This window comes from Meriones unguiculatus, chromosome 10 (assembly GCF_030254825.1).
Source record: "Meriones unguiculatus strain TT.TT164.6M chromosome 10, Bangor_MerUng_6.1, whole genome shotgun sequence".
NCBI lineage: Eukaryota > Metazoa > Chordata > Mammalia > Rodentia > Muridae > Meriones > Meriones unguiculatus.
In genome coordinates this window covers 8,429,901-8,454,278 of record NC_083358.1, presented here as the reverse complement: position 1 = coordinate 8,454,278, position 24,378 = coordinate 8,429,901, and the positions used below count along the sequence as shown (strand labels likewise).

At 52.4% G+C, this 24,378-nt stretch overlaps 1 protein-coding gene across 1 annotated transcript in view; it reads right to left on the bottom strand.

Moving 5' to 3' along the window:
• Window positions 1-1,271: 1,271 nt before the first annotated feature.
• The window catches only part of Cotl1 (coactosin like F-actin binding protein 1), a 30,178-nt gene continuing 7,071 nt past the window's right edge, over window positions 1,272-24,378 (bottom strand). The window contains exons 3-4 of the mRNA XM_021654468.2: window positions 14,165-14,322; window positions 1,272-2,369 (exon numbers count right to left, since the gene is read on the bottom strand). Coding sequence (XP_021510143.1) covers window positions 2,259-2,369; window positions 14,165-14,322 — 269 coding nt within the window. The 3' untranslated portion in view covers window positions 1,272-2,258. The remainder of the gene's footprint in view (window positions 2,370-14,164; window positions 14,323-24,378) is intronic.

The window sequence follows — 24,378 nt, the reverse complement described above, 5'->3', positions numbered from 1 at the left end:
AGTCCCCCAGAGACCAATCAGCAATAGAGCAAATACATATTCCACAGCCACCCGCTAGCTTTCTCCTTCAGCTCTCCTGCCTTCCCCACCCACCCGACTCCAACCCACCCTACATAAGCCCTCAAGTAAGGGCAGGATAGAGTAGAGGGCAGGGAAGGCTTACAGAGACAGCCGTTCTTTCTGGGGTGGTGGCACAGAGGGTCTCATGTAGCCCAGGCTGGCCTTGTGCACTCAGATTGTAGCAGAAAATAACTTTGAACTTCTGACCTTCCCCCCCCCCCAACTCCTCTCAAGTGCTGGGATTTCTGTCTCACCCAGTATGTGTGTTGCTGCCCATTCTGCTGTGAGGAATTCAAAACTCAGGATGATTAACCTGCCTGAAGACACAGAAAAGCAGGCATTAGGAGCCATGACTATGAGCTTATCAGGGACTCAGTCACTTCTGGCTTTGTGCCACTCGGTAGCTTGATGATGGCCTGATGACAGGGGAGGGAGAGTAGTCTCTCCAATTTTTTTTTTTTTAAATAAAATGAAGATAAATATCTATTTCTTTTGTTTGTTTTTGAGACAGGGTTTCCCTTTATAGCCTTGGCTGTCCTGGACTTGCTTTGTAGACCAGGCTGGCTTTGAACTCACAGAGCTCTACCTGCCTCTGTCTCCATGGGTGCTGGGATTACAGGCATCTGCCACTGCGCCCGGCTCAAACATCTATTTCTATGGTTACGAATTATAAAGTCTAAGCCAGGAGTGGTGGCACATACCTGTAACCCCAGAATTCAGGAGGCTGTGGCAGGGGATTGCCACAAATTGAAGGCTAGTCTAGGCTACAGGGAGACCCTGTCTCATTAGAAGCAAAAGACCCACCTAAAGCTGGCAACTCAGACCCAGGAGCCCAGCCACCTGGGAGGAGGCAGGAGGATTACAACTTCAAGGCCTCCCTGGACTATAGAGTGAGTTCAGGGAGAACCTGGATCCCCTGGGCTGGAGTTACAGGCTGCACACCGTGAGTGCTGGAAAATGAACCTGGGCCCCTTTCAAGGATGGGGGGGAGGGGCTCAAAAGCTACTAAAATAAGGCAAGGTGGAATATGTCTGTGACTTCACCATTTGAAAGATGGCCACATGAGAATTAGGAGTTCAAGGCCATCCTCCTACAGCAGAAGTTTGAGGCCAGCCTGTGCTACATGAGAATGTCTTGAAGAACCCACATGCCCAGGGTCCAGCAGCTCCTTTACTAAATTCCTACAATTACACACAAACCAGACACCTTGATTCATTTTTTTTTCTTGAAAAACACATTTATTTCCTGTAAACTGTTAGAATGCCAGAGATGGTCCTCACAGCCCAGTCCAGGGCAGCATTCTTCCCCAAAATGAAAAGCGCGAGGAGAGAGGAAAAGAACCACCTTCACACGCTCGAGAGACGCCAAGCCTGCCTCAGCTTTCTTTAAAAGCAAACAAAGCCATCTTTGGAATTTGTGGTGCAGATTCCAACGGCTGCCTTCCAGGGGCCAGCCTTCCTGTCTGCAGGGGACCTTTCCATCCTTGTCACCCTGGGAGGCCCTGAGCTTGACCCCGAACCCCCACCACACCTGGACTCAGACCTCTCATGCGTCAGAAGGACTTCGCCAAAAGGGTAGTTTAGACCATGTGGCAGAGCCACTGCCAGGCAAGATTTAAGGCAAATTGTCGCTTCGTACCTGGCCCACACCAGACCGGAACCTGTCACTGCTGAGCAGCATCTGCCAAACCACTTAGGCCACTCTGGACAGGGTAGGGGTGAGGCCTGGAGCCAAGTCTAGGGGTTCTGAGGAGCATGTGTGAGCTCATGGAGGCTTTAGGGTGTGAAAAGCTCCTGGCATGGCGGCTGGCATAGGGCTAGCAGGAAACAGCCAGGGCAAGCTGGGATGGCACCCAGGCCAGGCCCCAGCAAGTAGAGGCCAGGGTAGCTCAGACCAGGCAAGCCACAGTGAGAGCAAGGGGAATGCCAGGCCAAGGTCCACTGACAGAGAGGTACCTGGGGTCTGACGGTGTACATGGCCCTGGTGCCAAAATGACTTTCCTTTAAAACAAAAGGGGGCGGTCTCAAAGAATGATACTTGGTGAGCTTGAGAGGAGCGAGGGGGGTCAGGGGAGGGGGTGGACACGCTGGTGGTGCCAGCGCCTCTCATGGCTTCTCCTCCCTGGTGGGCTGGTGACTCGAGGTGGCAGTCTCCTCCTTGGTGGAGCAGGCAGATGGCTCTGGGGTGTGGGGCTGTGGCTACTCTGTCTGAGCATCGTAATTGGCTCCTCCGGCCTTCTTCAGCTCACTCCTGATGAAGTCTTCCTCCAGCTCCTTCCGATCACTGATCACAAACTCCTTTGCAAAATTCTGCAAGGACAAAGAAGAGCTCAGAGTCTGTGAGGGAGGAGGGGGCCAGTCCAGGGTTGCCCTGGCAACGCAGCGGGAAGCCCTGGCACCCCAGACAGTCACAGTGCTTTGCAACGAAACCGTGCCAACGGAGCCTGTGCCAGACACCCAGATCAGATGGGCGTCTGGGTAGAGACGCCATGGCCATGGGCTGGATCCACACAGGACTCCCAGACCGTCTTCTCCTGGCTGTGTTACCTTGGGCAGGTCCCTTTCAGCTGTCAACTTCTTCATCCGTGTGAGGTGGGGAGATGGCCAGAGGAGGGGGAGAGAGAAGGAGGAGAGAGACAGGCTGGCACATACCTGCAATCCCAGCATGCAGAAGGCCAAGGCAGGAGAACCACCATGATCCTAAGACTATCCTGAACTACATAGTGAGACCCTATTTCAAAACATTACAGGATGGGGGATAGAAGGAAGTAGGCTGTGGCTTGTGGCTACTGCTTATCAGACCGTGTTACACAGCTGTACCTGGGGTTGGGAGAAGCGGGAGTGACAGGCTCTCACAGACTCAGCCATTACTAGGCCTGAGTCTGCCAGCAGGTACCTGGGCTTTCCAACCAGCAAATGGGCAAGCGGGCAGGACACTATTAGCACTCATTCCACAAACACACCTTTACTGTTGCTTCTCGGAGTGCAGGCTTGGCCCAGATAATCCAAGGACCTGGCCCACGCTCAAATGAGTGAAGCAGGCGGCATCTTATCAGTTAACACTGAACTGTGAGGGTTGTTTTATTTTATATGTAGATTAGAAGCTACAATAAACCGAGAAAATCTCAAGGGAAGAAGGAGAAAGCTGCCCAAAGCCAAGTCCAAAGGTTGGGAAGTTATCCACATTAAGAAGCTGGCGGTGACAGTGCAAAGCCAGCACTGGGGAGGTGGAGTCAGGAGTTCACGGCCAGCCTCAGAGACACAGAAGTTCAAGGCCAATGAGGTCTGTATGGTAGGAGGTGCAAACACACAACAGACCATACCCCTGTGCTCCCACTAGTACTGGGGGAGGAAGCCAGGACCTTGTCTATTACGCAAGCGCTCTACCGCTGAGCAACATCCGCAGGCCTGTGGCACTGCCATCAGCACTTCCGACACCAAGCCACAGCACCAAGTGTGAAACCCCGGCTACGACCCTGGGACCGTACACCCGAGAGAAATGAAATCACCTGGGCACGGAAGTACCCACCCAGATCTCACAGCAGTGTGAGTCACCAACAGCCAAACGCCCCTGGGAGCTGGCCAACAGGTGGGTAAAGATGGTTTACAAAGAGTGGATGGTGAAGCATTAATTAGTCAGCAACGAAAGAAGTTCTGGAGTTGCCTGCTGCAACATGAGTGAACCCCCTACACATGACCAAGAGCAGACAGACACGAAGAGCCACCCAGTGTCTGGTTCCGCTGACAGGAAATGTCCAAAATAAGGCAAATCCACAGAGAAAGCAGACCAGGGGCGACCAGGGGCGGGAGACAGAACCGGAAATGACAGATGTCATCTAAAATTGCATGTGGTAAAACTGCACGGCCCTTGGAGGTGACTGCAAAGCAGGGAAGGTCAGAAGGTCAGCTCTCTCCACATGTGGAGTCCAGCTCTGCCCCAAGTCATCCTGGGGCAGGATTCCAAAAGGCAAGGGGGTGGGGAGGGGAGGGAGGCACACGCCTTTAATCCCAGCAGAGGCATGTCTGGTGAGTTCAAGGCCAGCCTGGGCTACAGAGGGAGTTCCAGGACAGCCAGGGGTACATGGAGAAACCCTGTCTCAAAAAAACCAAAAAGTAAAAATCATAAAAGATAATCAAGATTGTTTTCATTTTGCAGACAAGACAGAGGCTAAAGGCTGCAATGCCTGACCAAGGTCACAGAGCTGGGACTACTGCCTCAGAGGTAGAGGGCTTACCTTAGCAGGCCCTGGGTTCAATCCCAGGACTGACCCCTCACCCCCCAACTACTATAAAGTAAGGAAGGCAAAAATCTTTGGAACCAGGAATGGGTGCTTAAAATAGTTAATTCTATATTAAATGAATTCCACATCAATAAAAAACAAACACAAGCAAAGTCACCACAGCACCAGAAAGATGAGCTTCTCAGCTTTCTACAAACCAGGAGCAAGGCCACAGAGACATGGAGAGATTTGGAGGAGGGGTTAACATTTGCCAAGAGGAACAGCCTCACACACTCTCTGACTGAATCCACCTTCAATACATTAGCCTTTTCTACCTGGTTAAGATAAGGCCTGGGCAAAGGTAGGGTGGGGTGAGATAGCCTCGTCCAGCCCCAAAAGTAAAGCCAGTTCCTATCAGCCCCCTGCCAGCAATGCTAAGTTTATGCATGTGACCCAGACAGTGGGAGGCAGGGTCAGAGAAGAGAATGGAGAGTGAGCCTGTGTCTCAACTCCTAGCCCATCGGCCCACGGGAGGGGCAAGGAAGTCAATGGGCTAAGAAGCATATAAGAGGAAGTTCAAAGTCCTCTGTTCGTTGACAGCCATATAAGGCAATCTAAAGAGTCAAGAACCTGAAGTCTGTGTCAGGAACAGAGATTTAGAAAGACGAGATAAGGGCTAAGAAATCTAAAGGGAAGCATTAGGGGCGGGGTGCAGCTCCAGCTAAAAAGAGCTAGTTACACGTTACAATCAGACAGTGTGGCCAACTCAGAGCGCTGGAGACTGACCGAGAATTTGAAGCCAGTTTGCCTTCACAGCAAAACAAACAGGGGCTGGGCATATGGCTCAGTCAGCAGAGTGCTTGCCCAGCATGCACAGAGCCCTGGGTTCAAGCCCCAGCACTGCATAAGCTAGGCAGGTTGCTGCAGGCTTGCAAACCCAGGGAGAAGCAAGAGGATCAGAAGTTCAAGACTGGGCGGGCAGATGGCTCAGCAGGTCAAGGCATTTGCCGCCTGGCCTCAGACCCCCACGTATCGGAAGGAGGGACCAGCCCCTGCATGTCATCCTGACTCCACGTGCTGCTGCAGCGTGCACAGATCCACACACAAAGTTAACAGACGTGACTCAGTCTCAAAAAGGAGATCAGACTAGCCATAAATGTAAATGGGCAAAATCACCTACGCTTCGTCATATACGTAACACTCACGCACACGTAGCCACACATTCATACACTTACACTGTCTCAAACTGTAAAAAATAATAAACTCAACCTCAAACATCTGAGGCATGTTGAAAACCAAATGGCCATGAAGCAAATGCTTCCAAGTTTACCAAGCTTACGGGAGAACAGCCACGTCACCACCCACATGATGCCCTGGTTGGGTCAGCCACACTGAACATTCTCCTCTCTGTGCCCACAGAAATCGGCTCTGTCTGAAGATGTGTTTTCACTGTTGCTGCCTGCAGAGGCCTGCGATGGGTCCCCCAGGGACTTTTACTGTGAAAAAGAAGTGAGGGGTTCGGGTCATGTGACCCACACCCTATCATGTCATTCATTCCACTCCTACTGTTCTGGGAGAAATCCAGAGTTAGAAAGCAGAATGAAGAGTCTTGCATCTTCATTGAGCGGCTTTCTCTTCCAGTGTCCAAGGCAGGCATTTAACATCTCTGAAGCCACTGGAACTCAAGTCATGTCCAATGGACATGATCCTGGTGCCTTGACGCCTTGGGCTGATGGTCTCAGCCTCACTCAGCCAAGCTATGGCCTCACCATGAGGCTGGCTGGAGGCCGATGGCTCTGGCTCTGCTCTTCTCATCCCACAGGAGCCCAGGAGGTGGACCTGCAGCCACACTGCCCAGCTGAAGTCAGAGATGTCTGAAGACCCTGGAGCAGGCTCTTCCTCTCCAGCTGCACACTCCTGCCTCCCCAGCAGCAGACTGGAAGGTGGCAAAGCCTAGGAGGTCACTCTCCCAGCCCGACGACAGCTGAGGCTTCACGTGGTTGGACAACCGGCAGTCCTCACAGCCTTTAGTTAACACGGCACCCCCGCCCCCAACACCGCCTTTTAAGAACCTTCCGGATCGTCACATCTCCTAAGAGCCAGCCCTTCTAAATCTCCCCCATCATTCCCCATCTCCATCCAAGCCATTTACGGGCTTCTGCCACCTATGGACGGCCCTGGAGACAAAGTTGAGGGGACCCCTTCCTACTGTTCCAGGGGCAGTCCCTTCCCATCCGGGGAAATGGAGGAGGCCGGCACCTTGTGATGGTGGGCCAACAGGCCACTGACCCCATGAAAGTGGATTACTCTTCCCATCTAGGGTGTGAATTCTACAAAATGTCCCCGAATGAATGACTTGGACACCATGATGGCTAGTTTCATGTCAACCTGACACAAGCTGGAGTCATCTGAGGAAAGGGAACCTCAACAGAGAAAATGGCTCTGTAAGAATGGCCTGGAGGTAAGCCTGGAAAACATTTTCTTAGTTAGTGATTGATTGGGGAGGTCTCAGCCCAATGTATGTGATGCCAGCCTCTGGGTTCTATAAGAAAGCAGGCTGAGCAGGCCATGAGGAGCAACCAGTAAGCGGCACCCCTCCATAGGCTCGGCATCAGCTCCTGCCTCCGGGTTCCTGCCTTGTTTGCATCCCTGTCCTGACTTCCTTCAGCGATGAACTGTGATGTGGAATCCTAAACAAACCCAATCCTCCTCAACTCAATTTTTGCTCACAGTGTTTTATCACAGTAATAGAAAACCTAAGACAGTTTTTTGTTTGTTTATTTTCCAGGTAGGTTTTCTCTGGGTAGCCTTGGCTGTCCTGGACTTTCTTTGTAGACCAGGCTGGCCTCAAACTCACAGAGATCTGCCTGCCTCTGCCTCCCAGTGCTAGGATTACAGGCATGTGCCACCATGCTGGACTCTTAAAACAGTTTTAAGATTTTACCAGGGGGCTGGAGAGATGGCTCAGAGGTCAAGAGCACTGACTGCTCTTCCGAAGGTCCTGAGTTCAATTCCCAGCAACCACATGGTGGCTCACAGCCATCTATAATGAGTTCTGGTGCATAATAAGATCTGGTGTATACATAATAAATAAATAAATAAATAAATAAATAAATAAATAAATAAATAAAATCTTAAAAAAAAAAAAAAAAAAGATTTTACCAATCTCAAAACTGACTTAGAAGGACTGCTGGCCCTCTGTCTGCCTCCATTTCTACTGAGCTTCAGACCTAAGGGAGCCACCAGGACTCTCCAGTGCCAGAGGCGAGTCACCTGTGGTATGTTAGCAAAAAGGGTAGAACCAAGCGATATCACCGGGTGGATGAAGCCTGACCCAGGAGCAATGCCAAGACCGGAGAGCAAGGAGCTGTTCCCCTGCATCCTTGGGTGCTGGCCACCAAGAGGTCACCTTGTGCCGACAGGCTACCTCCCAGCATACTCACCCCCTACACACACACACACACACACACACACACACACACACACACACACACACCATCTAACAGCCACAAGGAAAGGCAGGTAGCAGGAGTCAGGCCAGACCTTACAGAGGTGGCACACATGCAGCCTTACGTAAAGAGAAGCAGGTGGCATTGCAGCAGCCCCTGAAATGCTGCCAGTTCACCCACAATCAGCACTCACAGTCCCTGGCACTCAGCCTGGCCATCAGGTGTGTCACAGGTCATCGGCAGCCGTGGCCAGCGCACTGTAGCTGCCGGTGGCTCAAAGGACAGAGTCTAGTCTGAGAGCAGAGCCGCCTTGGGACAATCTCCCATCACGGTACCCTGCAGCTGACAGGCTCAGGGGCAGCAGGACCAGCAGGGATCTGAGGGAACAAATGCCCCTTGCTTAGCCTGACGGTGGCTTCACAAGTGCTCATGAGGGAAGCCTGAGAAGTTCAAAAGTCACCCGGCTGAAACTGTCCTGTGGTTCAGGACAAAGAGAGAGGATGGAATCCAAGGAGCAAATCCCACTAAACCCTGCCGGCCGCCTCTGTTTTTGATAGAGGGCCACAGAGGGGAAGTGAGTCATTTCGGGTCACACAGTAAAGGGGCCCGTGTCAGGCCTGCCCTTCCTCCCTGCCCCTCCTCCAGGCTGCTCAAGACTATCTGTCTCCACCTGCAACACTCCCATCCCAGCCGCCCCAAGACGGCCTTAGCTACCTGGAGGAGTCCAAAGCACAGAGTGCCAGTCTGGGCACTGTCACCGAGGCGTGCCGTGTTCTGTCCTTAACATGACACGGACCCTCGTGTGACACTGAAGGTCTCCAGACAGGGACTTTCCATGTTTTTCCCAGTGGGACTGTTCAAAGGAAGAGGCTCCTTCAGCCATGTCCAAGTCTGGCAGCTTCAGGCTTCCGTCAAAATGGCCCGTAAAGATGGCTGACAGACTTTGTCCCCAGAACCTTCCTCAGATGCAAAGCAGACCCTAGGCTGCTCCTTGAGAAAGTGATCCCAATAAGAGAAAGGCTAGAAAGTAGATCTATAAACACACACACATGCATGCACACACACACACACACACACACACACACACACACGCCGCCAGCCTCTATTTGCAGGGCTGAATTAAGATATGCATATATATTCGCCTATCCTTGATTTCAAATTGCTCCTCCCCACTCTTCAGACGGAGTCCCATGTAACCCAGCCTGGCCTCAAACTTGTTGGTAGCCAAGGATGACCCTGAACTTCTGCTCTTCCCCCTCATTTGCTGTAATTACAGGCAAATGCTACAGAGCCAGGTTTATGGGGTGCTGGGGACCCACTGAGCTATAGCCCCAGCACCTGACTCTCTTTTAAAGGACTCCCCCCTGCCTGGCTTAAGTCCAGTTATCTTGCTAAAGCAGGCTGGAAATAGTGTTTAGTTAAGCTGTCCATGCTCTCCAGCAGCCTGGCCCTCTGAGCCTCAGTTCCTCCTCTGCAAATAGGAACAGAAACAGTACCGCGTGCTGGGGCTGTAATGAAGGCCTTGGAGTATGCAAAGAACATGCACACTTGCTGGGTGTGCCCAGCAGTGGGCGAGTGCTGACTGGCCCTGGGCTGATTCAGAAGTGATGTAACTTTCCCTTCAGCCTCAAGCCTGCAGGGGAGGTTAAGGTTCATGTCAGGGTCCTTTCCTCATCCCCCGTGTTCATTTGCAATGAAGGGCGAACACGGAAGATGCTGGCCGTATCCGCCAACCCAGTGGTAACACCCAAAGCTGGAGTAGGGGAAAGCTGCAGGGAAGAAGGGAAAAGCTTGCTGAGGAAGAGAGATGGCTCCCACTATACCCAAAGACAAGGAGAGCAGTGCCACTCACTGATCCCAGAAACCGGCACAACTGCCTTAATACTCACTAGGACCATCGCTTGCCTTTGTCCTGAAAGGCCAAATTCCAGTGCTGTGGCTCTCTCTACGAGAAGAGGAGCAGGGGCTCTGAGAGGCCCCAAAGACACCATTCACTAGCTCAGGCCCTCTCTCCATTCCTGTAAAAGAGGAGAGGGAGAAGAAAGGGTCCCCCAGCCGGATCCCCACCAGCCACCCAGGGTCCTCCTAGCTAAAAGTCCCTGGAGCATAGAGACCAAGAGTAAGACAATGCCCCACCATGGACGCCAGAATCCATGGGGAAGCAGCATAGGCTCACAGGACAGTTCAAGGTTGAGGTTCTTGCTTTGAGCCCATCCGGAGCCCATGAGAGTTCAGGGTGTAGACTCTCTCCCAGGGGCGTGAGCTGGGGCAGGGAGTGGACGAGTCACCTGCTGGCCACAATCAAGTGCTTTTCCCCAAGTGGAATTCCCCAAGAATTCTAAGCCAAAGAACTCTGAGTGCTGAATAAAAGCAATCAGTCCCCAGCAGCCCTTCTTGCCAGGAGAAAGGACAACCTCGCAGGAGGCTGAGCAGAAAGAAACCCAAGTGCACAGCAGTTGGTGGCTCTCCACTGCTAGCCCTCCCGCCCCCTCTGTGTCCTCCTACACCTATTCAGTGCCTGAAAGACCGAGTCCAGCAAGGTATAATTTACTCAAAAAGAGCAGGTTCTTAAAGCAGGCATGACTCATCAAAGAAGGATGAAGAGAAGAAATGGATCAGGAGGCAAAGTGTCTGACAGATTCAGATACAAAGGCACAGGTCACCCTCCTGCTCAGGGAGGGAACCAAGGGCACAGCACAGGTAGGCACATGGAGTCATCTAGCATAAACAGATTGCAAGCAGACAGATGTCCCAGGATCCCTGCTGTGAGCAGGTGTGGATCAAACCAACTCAGAGCGGTTGATCTTATACCTGAGAAACTGTCCCCTTTATGGCCATCCCTCTTAGCATACAAGAAATTGCTTGGACCTGCTCCTCTGCCTCCCAGAGGTTCACCAAAGCCCTGACCCCACCTGGCCTAACCTCTGACTCTACCTAGTTCTTGGAGGGCAAAGAAGTAGGAAACATATTCCACTCTATACTCCTGTGCCAGTGGATCAAAAATCAATCATGGCACCTTCTCTGTCAAGACTTAAACCAGCACTCCAAGCAGCCTCTACCTATTAGTCAGCTTTCAGGTCAGAGGTCAAATTTACGATGGGTCCTCAACTTCTGTCTAATCAAAGTTATCCATGGCTGGGGAACTAGCTATGTAACAGAATACTCACCCAACACGTATGAGACCCGAAGATTAATCTCCAGGATCACAGAGAGAGAGAGAGAGAGGAAAAAAAAAGGCATAGAATTTCTTGTTCCCAGCCACATGCATGTTTGGGAATTTCCTCCAGAGAATTGGTAAACAAAATTGTTTTAAAATGACAATACTTAGCCTCAAACATGTTCACTGTCAGCAAATACCAGGATGTGTCCAAAATTTTACAAAGAATGAATGCACAAGTAAAAAGAGGCTTGCTTAGTGAGGAGAGTGCTTGTCTCCCATGCACAAAGCCTAGGGTTCCGCCCAGCACTATACAAACAGGGTATAGCATTGCGAATCTCTATTCCCCCCACCTAAGAGGTGGAGGCAGGAGTTTCAGGGGCTCAGGGTCACCTCAGCGACATACAGTGAGTTCAAAACAAACGTGGGCAACATGAGAGCTCTCTCAAAAAGGAGCTTTTACACCTATACCAGCCTATACAGCATCTTATTTATTACTTTCCCATTGCTCAGAGGAGGAAACAGATTCAGGGAGGTGAGGAACCAGAGACACGGTCTGTGTGAGCTCCTGGCCAAGGCTGGCTGAGGTGTACAGGAGAAACACTACACGCGACTAGCACAGACTCACGTCTGTGCTGTGTGCTCACAGAACAGTGCCCGGCTGCTGTGACCAAGGGCCACTATTGTGTGTGGCTTAGGTACCTCTGAAAGAAACTGTAGAGGGACGAATGACCGGAAGACCCTTTGGCATCAGAAAGGGGGTGGGCAAAGCCCATAGGGCACATCCCAGGATGCTTGGACCACCTTGGGGAGGCCTCACACCTTTCGGAACAGCAAGGGTGCTCCATGGTTCTGTGTTGGACATGGCTCTAGGCAGCTGGCAAGTGCCATACCCAGGAAGGCTGGCCATAGACCGGAAGTGGGTCTGGAGTCTGGTGATGGGCAGCAAGCCCCAGCTGGCCACAGAACAATCTACCGGTTGAAGCGGCTTAAGTTATGTTCTGGGTCTCTCCCTGAGTACAGCCAGTCCCTCTCCCCAGCTTAATGCCTTGCCAGGCTCCCCAATGTCTGCCAGACACAGCCCACCTTCAAAATGGTCTCCCTTGGGCAAGGAAGATGGCTCAGCAGGTAAAGGAGCTTGCAGCCAAGCCTGTGATCAGATGTTGATTCCGATCCCCAGAACCTACGTGGTGAAAAGAAAGACACCCCACAACGTCCTCTGACCCCCACGTGCACCCACACACAAATAGGTAATTTTTAAAAACCCAAACAATAATTAATACAAATAAATAAAAAAGCGTATGAGGTAGAGCATTTTGCAAGGCCAGCGTGATCCATTCTGACATGAGGAAGCCCGGTCTGGCACCAGGTAGTCTCCCCCGCTGGCCACCACATTGTCCCCACAAGCCTGCAGAGACAGGAGAACAATGGACGGGAGTGCTCTCCCAGGCACCAGCAAACAACAGTGTGGCAGGGCAACCTCGGTCAGGCGAGCTGTCCGCTCAGCACATTCCCCAGCGCAGGGCAGTGTCTCTAGAACAGCCCAGTTCCTGCAGCCTCTGCTGCCCTCAGGCCAGCGGAGAAGGGAACTTTTGTCTGGTTTTCCACCACCGTGGACAGGGCTCAGCTCTGAACACAGAACCTTCAGTGAACCTTCTGACTTACAGTCCCAGGAGGCCTCAATCCCTAATCCTCCTGCCTCCACACTTGGGTGTATGTACCCCTACCTGGCTGGGAATCCCAGCTCCTCACCTGAGTGTCCCCAGCACACTTCAACTCCCAGCATGCCTCTCAACTGGAACCTTATTGTAGCTGCAAATCATAAACCACACTCCTGCCCCATGGTCATCAGGGGTCTTTTAAGGAACTGACTACCACAGAGGTAGCAGGCCTTTCTCTTCTGGGGTCACCTTGGAGGATCACCAAAGCCTGGATATTCTTTCTTCCGGTAGAGGATAGCCAAATCCAGAGAGGAATGCATCAGAAGAAGACATGAAAATACCTGAGCCCGGATCCAGCCATGATTCCCTGACGCCCTCACCTCCCTCCCCCTGTGGAGAGCCAGCTACTTTACTTCAAGTTCTTGGAGCCTGCAAACCCACAACTGGGAACTAGTATTCCCACCATGAAGGCTGCAATCAGAGGGGCCAGGCCGCTGAGTCAACCTCACTCATGGGTCTACTCACTGGTCACAGCCAATTCTGGGTCACAGCCAGAAAGCCCTGGCTGGGACTGCAGCTCGGCAGCAGAGCCCCTGCAGAGTGCATACATGAGGCCCTGGCTTGGAGCCTCAGCACTGCAAAACCACAAACATGATGTAATAAGCAACTAAATGAACGGTCTAGCCATGTGTGGTGGTTCACTTGTCAGCACTTGAAAAACAGAGACAGGAGAATCACCGTAAGTGTGGGGTCAAACCGGGCTACAGAGTGAGACCCTATCTCAACAGAATTAAAATAAGATGATAATGGGGCCAGCAGATGGCTCAGACGGTAAAGGTGCCTGTGGTGCAGGCCTGACAACTTGAATTCAGTCCCTGGGAGGCAAAGGAGGATGGAAGGAGAGAACTGCCGACCACGGAGGCCAGAAGAGAACACTGGCTCCCCTGGAGCTGCAGCTGCTGTGTGGGTGAAGGGAACCAAACACAGGCTCGCTGGAAACGCAGCCGGTGCTCTTAATCACTTAGCCACCTCTCCAGCCCCATCTCTTTTCTCCGCGCATGTCACTTGGCCCTGGGCAACAGCCACATTGAAAGGTTAGCCACTTTGGATAAGCTAAAAGAACAGGCTCCGGGTTCTAGGCTCTGGGGACTCCTTCTGCATGCTCACCTTGCTTTACCGTTACAATTTCAGATTTTCATCTCCTGAGGTGACCCCTTCCCCAACCCCCTAAACAACCTCACTGTCTGCGGTGCCGTGGGTACTACTGTCATGCTTTAGTTACCAAACTGTGACAATGCACCCCACTGTCAATCAACAGATTAATGTCCAAGCAAGCGCAAACAGTGCTGTCCTGGGAAAGATCACATCCTCTCCCCTAGATCCCCAAGGCCACTGCTGGGACCCATCCACAACGGGACAGTCAGTCAGCATCATTATGGTCATCTTTGTGAGCTGCTGGCTGTGCAGGGCTGGATGCCCAGCCGCCATGTTTCTGTGCTGTAGCAGTTAAGACAGCAGAGTTCTAGCCTTGCACAAGGTCAAGAACTTTCTCACACTCCACCCCACACCCCTACGCCAAGGACGGCCACCCTTGCCGACATGCAGCAGAGCCCATTACCTGGACCACCTCCTTCACCAGCGTCTTGTCGGTCCCCGTCTTGGCACGCTGCAGCCCACTCACGTCCTCTCCGATCCACGTGATGAGGGCAAACTTGGACCTTTTGCTCATGGCGTCACCGGTGGTGAAGCGCACGAAGGCGAACAGCCGGACATCATCTGTGGCCAAAACAAAGAGAGTGTGGCACTTGGTAAGGACTCCCTGACACTGTGAGCCTGGGAGAGGCCATGAGCCTGGGAGATCTCGGCCATGAGCCTCAGGTGTGGCAAGCAAGAAGGTGGAAACAAGGGTATACCCACAGTGCCCTATGAACTACAGGCTCTTGTACAATACCTCTGGCCTCTACCACTAGACACAAGAGCACCCCCAAGCTGTAACAAGCTTGGGGTTCGGCTGTCCCACAGGGACAGAACCACCCATCCATTGGGTGGCTGGGGCTGGGGGGTGGGGGTTGTCCATGGACAGAGGTCTGAGGACAATTCTGTAATGCGTGTTCGGTCTTCTTCCCATGTTGGCACCGATGATCAAACTCAGGGTGTCAGGCCTGGTGGCAAGGGTGCTTACCCACTTAGCTCCCTTGCCAACCCAAGCAGTTTGTACCCGGCATGGCAGTATTGCAGAGATTCCTACCTAGTGTTTGTGACAGTTGGAAACTTATAAAAATGTCATTGGTTAAAAAAAAAGTGCATTCAAGCATGCGCGCACACATCATTTTAAAGGACGCAACTGTGCAAGCATCGCCACATCCGCATCATCCAAAAAGGAAACCCAGACCCAAGAGCAGCTGCTCTCCTGCTCTCGCAGCCCCTGGCAACCACTAACCTGCCTCTGCCTAAACTCACCAAGGAGGCTAGGCTGACCAGCCAGTGGCCCCAAGGAGCCTGTGCCACTGCCTCCCCAGTGCTGAGCTTACAAGAGAATGCCACCACGCTGGCTTTCGATGTGGAATCTAGGAATGCAACGCTGGGCCTCAAGCACTTCACCGGCTGAGCAAGCTCTGTCATCCTTTTATTTCTATGACTCTGTCAGGACCCAGAACACCAGACCCAGGGCATGATGATCTATCTATCCATTATCTGACAGACATCAGACTTGCTTCCAAAATGGCAGCTCCTCTGTCCGTCACCAATGAAGAGGAGGCATTCACGTTATAGATTTAGGTGGTTCACCAGACAGAAACGTCCATCTGAAGCTACTGCCATAGCGCAGGGCTGCCAGGGTGCTGCTGTGCTCAAGGTAGCTCACCTTGAACTCTTGAAGATTGAAGTTTCTAGGTTGCATGGACATGGGCCTTGTGGCTGGTGCAAACTCACAGCAGGGGACACTGGAAGCTGAGTCCATTTCCCAACATGAGAGGGGTGGGGGTGGGGCAGTATTTTAGGCAGCGTGTCTAACGGCCAGTACTGAAATGTTTGAATTTCACCCTTGACCTGCAGGGGAGGCAGGCATCCACCCCAGCCCCCTCCTTGCCAGCCTTCACACAAAAGACCCCCAGTGTCTGTTTCCACGGTGACGGCTTCCCAGTTCTACAGTGTCAGGGTGGACTGTTGGGCCCAGAGCAATCGTGGGTCCTTGCCAAAGACTCTGTGTGGGGCCGGAGCCCCTGACCTCAGCCAAATGCAGAGCCTGCCAGGGGTGTCGCCTCTCCCTGCCTGCTTCTCCTCCATGTGATCCTCCCTGATGCTGGGCAGTCCTGTGACACAAGGGACTTTCACAAGGTGGCCCTCCCAAGTCCACCCCTCATCCATTTCGGACACTCCTATGTGCCCAGGGCATCACCATCCACTCCGGCCACCACGGTTCTTTTAAAATTTTTACTTAATTGTATTTTTTATTGTGAGTGCATGGAAGTGATGTGGGGTGTGTATACGGGGGTCAAGAGGAAATCATCAGAGCCAGTTCCCTCCTTCCACCTTCGAGTAGGCTCCGGGGGTTGAACTTGGGTTGTCACACTTGCGTGGCAATCACCTTTGCCCACTAAGCCGGCTTGCTGACCCCTTGATTTCCTTAGAAGAGTCTCCAGCAATCACCCAGGAAAAGCTGCATCCTAAGGGGCTAGAAAGTAAGTCACACACAGCCCTCAAGGCACTGGGAACCTTCCAGAACCTCAAGCTGACTTCATTTAAACAGCCATGGGGGAGGGAGGGAGGGAGGAATGGAGAGAGGGAGGCAGGCCTCCTATCTCACAGCAGTTTGCTAAAGAACACTGCTGACAGACACATTTTCAGAAATCCGGAGTGACGCTGCGCTTACGAATGCTGGACAGCTGAGACCTGGCTGGACAGGATGTCAGCTGAGGGCGGAAAGAAGGCCTGTGGGTCTCTGCAGCATTTTTATGACTGCATCAAAGCCCTGGGTTGTCACTGCCACCCTGACAACATGGGAGAGAAGGGGGCCCTTTCGGGAAACCCATTCCCATCCCTTTCTTCAAACACCACAGCTCAGGAGCTGTCAGTGCACACACCCTAAGCTATCCCCTCCTCAGACAGGAGAAGGGGGCATTGGAGCACAGGCGACCGATAAGCAGAGGGAAGTTCTCCATGCACACACGTGTGTACACACACACACACACACACACACACACACACACACACACGCTAAGTTGGCAAACTAGGCAGAAAGCCTGCGCCTGGGCCTGCTGTCACACCCTCAGTGGGCCTCCCTCTGACCCAGCAGGATGTGGGTGGTAAGGATCTAGAAGAGTGGTTCTCCACCTCCCTAATGCTGTGCCCCGCCCCCATGACGTGGTGACCCCTAACCATAAAATTATTTTTGTTGCTGCTTCATAACTGTAACCTTGCTACTGTTATGAACTGTAATGTAAATATCTGAGTTTTCCAATGGTCTCAGGTGAACTCTGTGAAAGGGGGTCACGACTCTTGGGTTAAGATTCACCAAACTGGAAGCTGCTTCCCTGCTGAAGTCTAGAACCATGGTTCTCAATCAATGCACAGTCCTAGCCTTTCTGCACACAGGGCCCCAAAGGAGGTGCGCTCTGTTGATCTGGGAACTCCAGGGGCTGCTGGGGAGCTGAGCTTCAACAAGACACTAGTGTAGCTCTGATGGGCCAGAGCTTGAGAGGCGCTATGGGAAGAATAAGGTCGGGTGTGGGTGTCGGGGGCAGGGGGTACAGCATAGGGATGAAACACTGCAGCTAGCGGGGACAGAAAAGCAGAAGCACCAAGCTCAACACCACCCCTTCCTCCTGCCCTACGCCCCTTCATTTTAAGGAAGTGATCAGGCCAACTTCCTGAAGGGTCTGGTCCCCCCTTTTCCATATGACCCTCTCTGCAGGATCAGAGGCATTAGCTGTCAGAGGTGACAGAACTGCCCCTCAGTTTCTACCCCCCCCAACTCCTCAAAAGCCACAGCAGAAGGATGGGCTCTGAGTAGTGTCACAGGAATTCCGGAGCTGCTTCTGTCCACCTCCCTGCTCACCTAATGTGTCAAGAGCCCAAAGATTGGGCCATGTATTACACATCCCCTTGACATCACTAAGGGTGAGATGAGGCCAGGCTGGAGGCTCGACCCAAGTTCTGTGCCTTCCCTGTATGTGCCAGGCCCGGGGTGACTGCATGGGACGCTCCACCTCCAATCAGGAACTGTGACCCCTTTCCCACATCCAGTGAGCTTTTCTCAGGAAAAGCTACAGGGTTAAACAGACCCTACCCAGAAGTCCTTGACCTGCTTATCTGCTGTCTCCTCACAGGCTGATTGATCTCTATGAAAGCTGTGGGAGCTGTAGGACACTCACTATAGACTCCAGGCCTCCATCCACTGAGCACCCCATAAACAACAGTGGGGAGCCAGCAGGAATGCTCAGGGCACTGCCTGAGTGGTGCTCCGCCAGGGTCCTGCTGCCTCTGCCCCTTCTCTTCGTAATGGCTGCCTCAGCCACTCTTTGGCTTTATCCTCAAAGGTGCCCTTTCCCACCTGTGCCCACCCGCCAGTCTCCCTTTTAGCAGCTCCCTTTTAGGAGATCAGGCATGGAGGGAGTCCTGAGCAGCAGTAAGGAAGAAGAAAGCCTCCTGGGGTACAGGCTGGGGATGCTGAGCAGGGATGGAAACAGGGATGTGGGAGGACCAGAGTGACAACAAAGGACGGAGTGACCCTAAACGGGGGTGGGAAAGTAGGTAGCAGAGAGGAAGTGAGACATTTCTGCAATCTACAAAGCCACCAGGACAGGCTGCTTCAACAATGCCTCCCTGCCCCCACTCCAAAGACACACCAGCAAAGAGTCTCCACCACACTGACTGTGTGCACTGCTCTCCCCTTTCTCACACAAATATGACACCTCAGTGGACCCTTAGGTTGGGACTCACCCCCTCTCCCTCCACCTCTCACCATAGTGTCTGTCCCCCAACACTGTATCCACAATGGCCAAGGCCCTGCCTTCTTGTAAAAGGAAGCTTCAGGGCAAGCCCAGGGACCAAAGAGCTGCCACATAGTACTTCGTAACACTCAGTGAGGTTTCAGTGATTTCCCTCAGCACACGACACTCCGTGTAGAATAAGCAGAAGCATGGATGAAAAATAAATAAATAAATAAAGCCGCACACGGAAGGAGCTCTGAAAACTTCTTGATCGAGAGCCTCACTCTTTAGCCAGGGCTTGCCTGGAACTCACCATATAGACCAGACTGGCCTCAAACTTGCAGCAATGCTCCTGCCTCAGCCCTCCTTCCGAGTGCTGTCATTTCAGGCATGATCTAGCACAACTGACATCTTTTAAGCAGCTCTCCCATCCGTCCAGTTCTCACGTCCCCTGTGCCGGGGATGTCACAAGCAGTGTAGAAATGAACTGTGGGTCAACAGAAAGTAGAGAAAAAGACATTTTTTTTTCTATTTCTGCCCTGAAACTGAACTTCAGAGTAAGACAAAAGGAGAAAGAGGAAAGTAAGACGAGGCCCAGAGCCCAGGATCAGCCCACACAGCGCCTGATCTTCCTCACAGCAGCCTCAGAGAAGTTGTGCAAACAAAGCTCAGAAAGGGGAAACACCCCCACACCAAACAGCTGAGCAGCCATCTTCCCAAGGGAGGGAGGAGGTTGCATGCCAGAGTGGGGGGGGGGCGGGGGCTGCAGGCCAGAGAAGGGGCCGCAGCTGAAGAAGGGGCTAGGAGGAAGGCTGCAACTCCAGGAAGCTGGGAGGAAGCAAAAAGAACTTTTGACATCCTGCCAAAGGCCAGAGGCAGCTGGACATGGGCACTGCAGCCTGGCTCCTGTAGGGCCAAGCAGAAGGCACAGCCCCAGGAGGGATGAGGCGCTCTTCCCATCACGGCAGAAGGAGGCTGGCACACCCATGACAAAAGCTATACTCCTAAAGGCACACCCTCTCCCTCATCCGCCCTCGATATACTCTGTGACTCCATCCCTAGGCACCAAAAAGAGAGAGAGAGAGAGAGAGAGAGAAAGGAAGAGAGAGAGAAGGAAGGAAGGAAGGAAGGGAGGGAGGGAGGGAGGGAGGGAGGGAGGGAGGAAGGAAGGAAGGAAGGAAGGAAGGAAGGAAGGAAGGAAGGAAGGAAGGGAAAGAAAAGAAAAGAGAAAAGAAAAGAGAAAAGAAAAGGAAAGAAAAGAAAAGAAAAGAAAAGAAAAGAAAAGAAAAGAAAAGAAAAGAAAAGAAAGAGGCCAAAAGGTGGGAGCCTCAGGCTGATCTGAAACTGCAAGGAAAACACTAGGTAACAAATGGCCTCTCGCAAGCCCTGACTATCCAGGGCAAAACAAATAAATGCACCAGTACCCTCCTGTTCCAAACACCTCTCTCTCTTTCTCTCCACCCCTCTCTCTCCCAAACATCTCTCTCTCTATCTCTTTATTTTTAAAGACTGGCTTTCAAGTAGCCCAGGTTGGCCTCGAACTTACATGTAGACTAGGATGACCCTGAACTTCTGATCCTCCTGCCTTGACCTCCTAAGTCCCAGGATTAAGACATGTACCTAGCTTATATGGTGCTGGGAGTGAAACCTAAGACTTTGTGCATACTAGGAAATTATTCTACCAAGGGAGCTACATCCCTAGCTACTCAGGAGGCTGAGGCGGGAGGACTGCAAATTCAAAGCCCATCGGATCAACTTAATGGGGCTTATTTGAAAATAAAAAAGCAAAAACAGGGCTGGAATGTGGCTCGGCCATAAAGTCATGCCCAAGGGTGAGCAAGGCCCTAAATTTAATCCCAGAACCATAAAATAATGACGGCAACGATTCTGAACTAAATAAAGAAAGCCTGCAAGTCCAGAACTGAAGGCTCTGTCCACACTGGCTTATTTTCTCAGAGGATGGGAGCCTGAGTCTCCAGGGTGATCTCAGCACACCGGCATCTGTGTGCACAGCTTTGTGTCTGTGATTATATTGCATACACTCTGAGAGGCAATGACACCCCCCCCACCAACACCCACCTCTCCCACCCCACCCCCACCCCCTCAGCAGCCCAAACCATTCCGGCTGAATTCCCATCAAACACCAGTGACCCAGCTTTCCTGGCTGGACAAAGAGCAAGAGAAAAACGCAGCAGAGGAAATGGAAGCTGATTACTGCAGTGGAGCCCCAGGGAATAAACTGACCCGAAGACCCAAATCACACAGAGAGCCCCAGGCTTCCCCAGGACAAAGCACAGGTGTTCAGTTATCCACCCTGTCCTTAAATGGAAGATAGAGTGCTGAAACAGCATCTAGACAAAACGCCCTAGGGCCAGTGAGGGCTGTCGGGTGTGACTGCTGGGGCCCTGGCAGCCCCTGCAAACACGGACGGATTTGCTCTTTGTAGTTTTGTTAAGTCAGTCATGATTCAGAGACCACCGGATAAAACAGATCTCTACCTTCAAAAGATAGACAGACAATCTGGGAGCACAATGACAATACCCAAACAGTTGTTACTTGGGTATTGCTGGGACATCACAGAGAGAAGGAAATTAGCTCTCTCTGGAGGCTGTGATCAAGGAAGCTTCAAGGATGAGATCGCGTTTGATCCAGTCTTAAAGCCTAAGCTGGCCCAGAGAAGGTCTCAATTAGCCCAGGCTGGCCTTAGAACTGTGCAGTCAAGGATGACTTTGAACTCCTGATTCTCCTGCCTCCATTTCCCAAGTGATTGGATTGCAATGGCTCTCTAACTCACCTCTCTATGTCCCGTTTGCGCAGGGATGTGAAATGAACCCCCCCACCGCCAACCCCTATGCTCCTCATCCCCCCCATTCCCCCACTGCCTGCCTCCCCCTTCCTCCCCACCCCAAGCGCTAGGAAAGCATTCCACCAGCACAGCACAGCCACCTCACAGCCTGGAAGGCTACGTCTTGTTCTTATTAATCCCAGCGCCCAGATGGTGCCTGGCGCATGGCACATTCGGAGAAAGAGCCTTCAACAGTCACCTCTGCAGTCTCGGGAGTTTTCGGTCCTCAGGGTCAGCTGCTCAGCGCAGAGGTGCCACTCCCCCTGGGCACTGTCAGCGTGACTTCTACCCCCAGAGAACAAGCAGGAGGGAGAGAGCTCAGGGGCCACCTAGCAGCTCACAGCATTTGCACACTGGCCTTTAACCAAAGGGCGCAGAGAGGGTGAAGTATCCGCACACAGCTGCTGCCCTGGGTGAGGCTGTGAGGCAGGGGCCATGCCTCCTTCGTATGTATCACCGAGCATGGTCACACAGGAGGGCAGGGCTGCTCCAGCCGAGGGAACGTAGACAGTTTCCCTCTCATTGTCCAGACACTAACCCAGGCTGCTGGCCTCGGTGGCAATGGAAACAAGCCCTTGGACGGCCTGACACTTAGCAAGTTTTGAAAGTGGCTGGACGAGCTCAGCATAGAGGCTTTCCATACCTGTCGTCACAGCACTCCGATGGTTGAGGCAAGGACACTTGTAGCCTCAAAGCCAGCCTGTGCTATCTGGACTATGTTGAAAAAAAAAAAAAAAAAAAAAAAGGGAGGGAAAGAAGGAAAGCAGGAGCTGGTGAGATGGTAATGAGGACAAGAACACCAGTGGTAACCATGGCAACCATAGGGAGCTAACAGACCGCAGAGCAACAGGCAGGAAGGTGAGATAGGCTGGGTGCTAGAGGGCACACCTAAAGCCACAGAGCAGCCAGTCCGGGGGCGGGGGGGGGGGGAACACAGGCTCTGGACAGAACCCACCAGAAGGATGGATAAGTAGGCCACAGGGAAATGTATGCAGCCTGGAGGAGCCAGTTGTCCCATTATGGCCTGGGCTGCTTGAACTGGGACCTACCACTCTCCAACATGGCCTCACTTTATCATTAACCTTTGTCGTCTTGGGGGGAGGGGCTCCCCTCTTTCTTTACAACTTAAATTTCACTTTACTTAATTCTCAATCAGTCTGAAATCAGCGATCTGCCTCCCTGAACCTGTGGCAGTGACCTCACATGGCAAAGGGGATGCCAACGATGTAACCTGGATGGGAGATGACCTTGGGGTACCGGCTTGGCTAAATGCCACTACAGGTCCTAAATGAAGAAAAGGGAGATAGACTCAGGGCAGGAGCTAGCATGAGAAAGGACTAGATAGCCAGCCTTGAAGGGGAAAGGAGAGGGCAGAAGCCAAGGGCACAGGAAGGTCACCATTAGAAACTGTTCTTATTAATAATATTGACTTGCTCATTATTGGCAAGGGCAAGAAGAAACCAGAGAAGACAAAGGCAAAGGACAGGAAGTCCATGAAGACAAGAGACCAGCATAGCTGGAACCACCATCAGAGCCTGGCAAGTGATAGATATAAGGGCGATGACTCCCAGACCAGCCAGGGCTGCCCAGACCCTGCCTCAATAAAAATAAAGAATAAACAGTCAGGGCTTATTAGGGCAGGCCTGTCAATCCGGTTACTAGGAAGGGTGAGACAGGAGATGTCCAAGTTCAAAACTATCCTGGGTAGCTTGGCAAAACTCTATCTCAAAATGAAAAGAGGAAGAATGGCGAGGCTGAAGCTCCGCGGCAGCATTTCCCCCTGCATGCAAGAACCCCTTGGTTTAGTCCTCAGTATCACCCCCCACACGCAGGATCTAGAGCAAGTTAATGCCGAAGCGCATCGATGGCATAAATATTAAAAGGCAATATAAAATCCCGATCTTGGAAACAGGCCTCTGGGGACCGAAGCTCTGAGGCTGCCTCTGAGAGCAGAGCACACACACATGTAAGTGAGAGAGAGCCTCTGAGACACGGGGTTGCAGGAAGATGCCTGGCAGGAGGCCAAAGCAGCCATGTGTTCAGGGCTACTGACAGAGGCCATTTGCTCTGCACTGATTACTGAGCTACCACTTCAGAGGGGAGCAGCGGGACTTCCTGTGCAGGCTCAGCCCTCAGGCGTGGCTGAGGACCACCTGGTCAATAGTGGGGTGTGGTGCTGTTCACGCACTCCTGTGTGCTCCACACAGGAGTGTGGAGCAGCATGAAACACACCAGGCTCAGCCCTAGGCTCAGATACTAGCAGGGATTAAAAAAAAAAAAAAAGGCATGAGTGGGTGTGGCCTTGGGTATTGCCACATGCTCCAAGGGGTGCTGGCCTCCCAACCACTTGACCTATGCTTATGGCCTGTCTATGAAACCTCTGACTACGTCACTCCACAAAGACACAGCCCTAAGTCTGCAGGCACCCATCAGCCACTGAAGGAGAACACAGACTGGGAGCCCTGTGCCCCGGCCTCCTAGCAGCTCTTCAAGAGACCCCGCAGAATACCAAAAGCCTCACCAATTGGCTCAAGCTCGCTTTACTGCTTCTCCTCCCTTCTGCCTCACCCAACACACAGCCTTGTTCCTCCTTCCTGGGTCTACCCTCACCCCCAACCCCTGGGCTGCAATCAGGCCCTGGTCCCAGGTTCAGCTTCAGGAGGACACTAAGCTAAAACAGTGCCCAGGAGAAAACTGCCTGAGTGGGCAGAGAGTGGCTGAGCCCACTGGTTTTGACCTTCCTGAGCAGAGGCTACCTCTTTCAATGGGCACACCAGGACACAGAGAAGCTAGGTGACTTGCCAAGGTCACACAGCCACATGGAACACAGCTGAGATTGGAAGCAGGGCTATAGATTTGTAGTGCAAACAGAAGGCTGGAGAGTCAGCACTTACAGGAGGAGCCAGAACTCGGGCCTGTCATGGGAACAACACACTCATGGGAGAAGTGTTTAGGTCCTGGCTACCATAAACATCACCAAGAACATTAAATCTCTCCAAGACCTTGCCAGAAGATCTCTCTCTCACACACACTCGCTTGCACACACACACACACTCC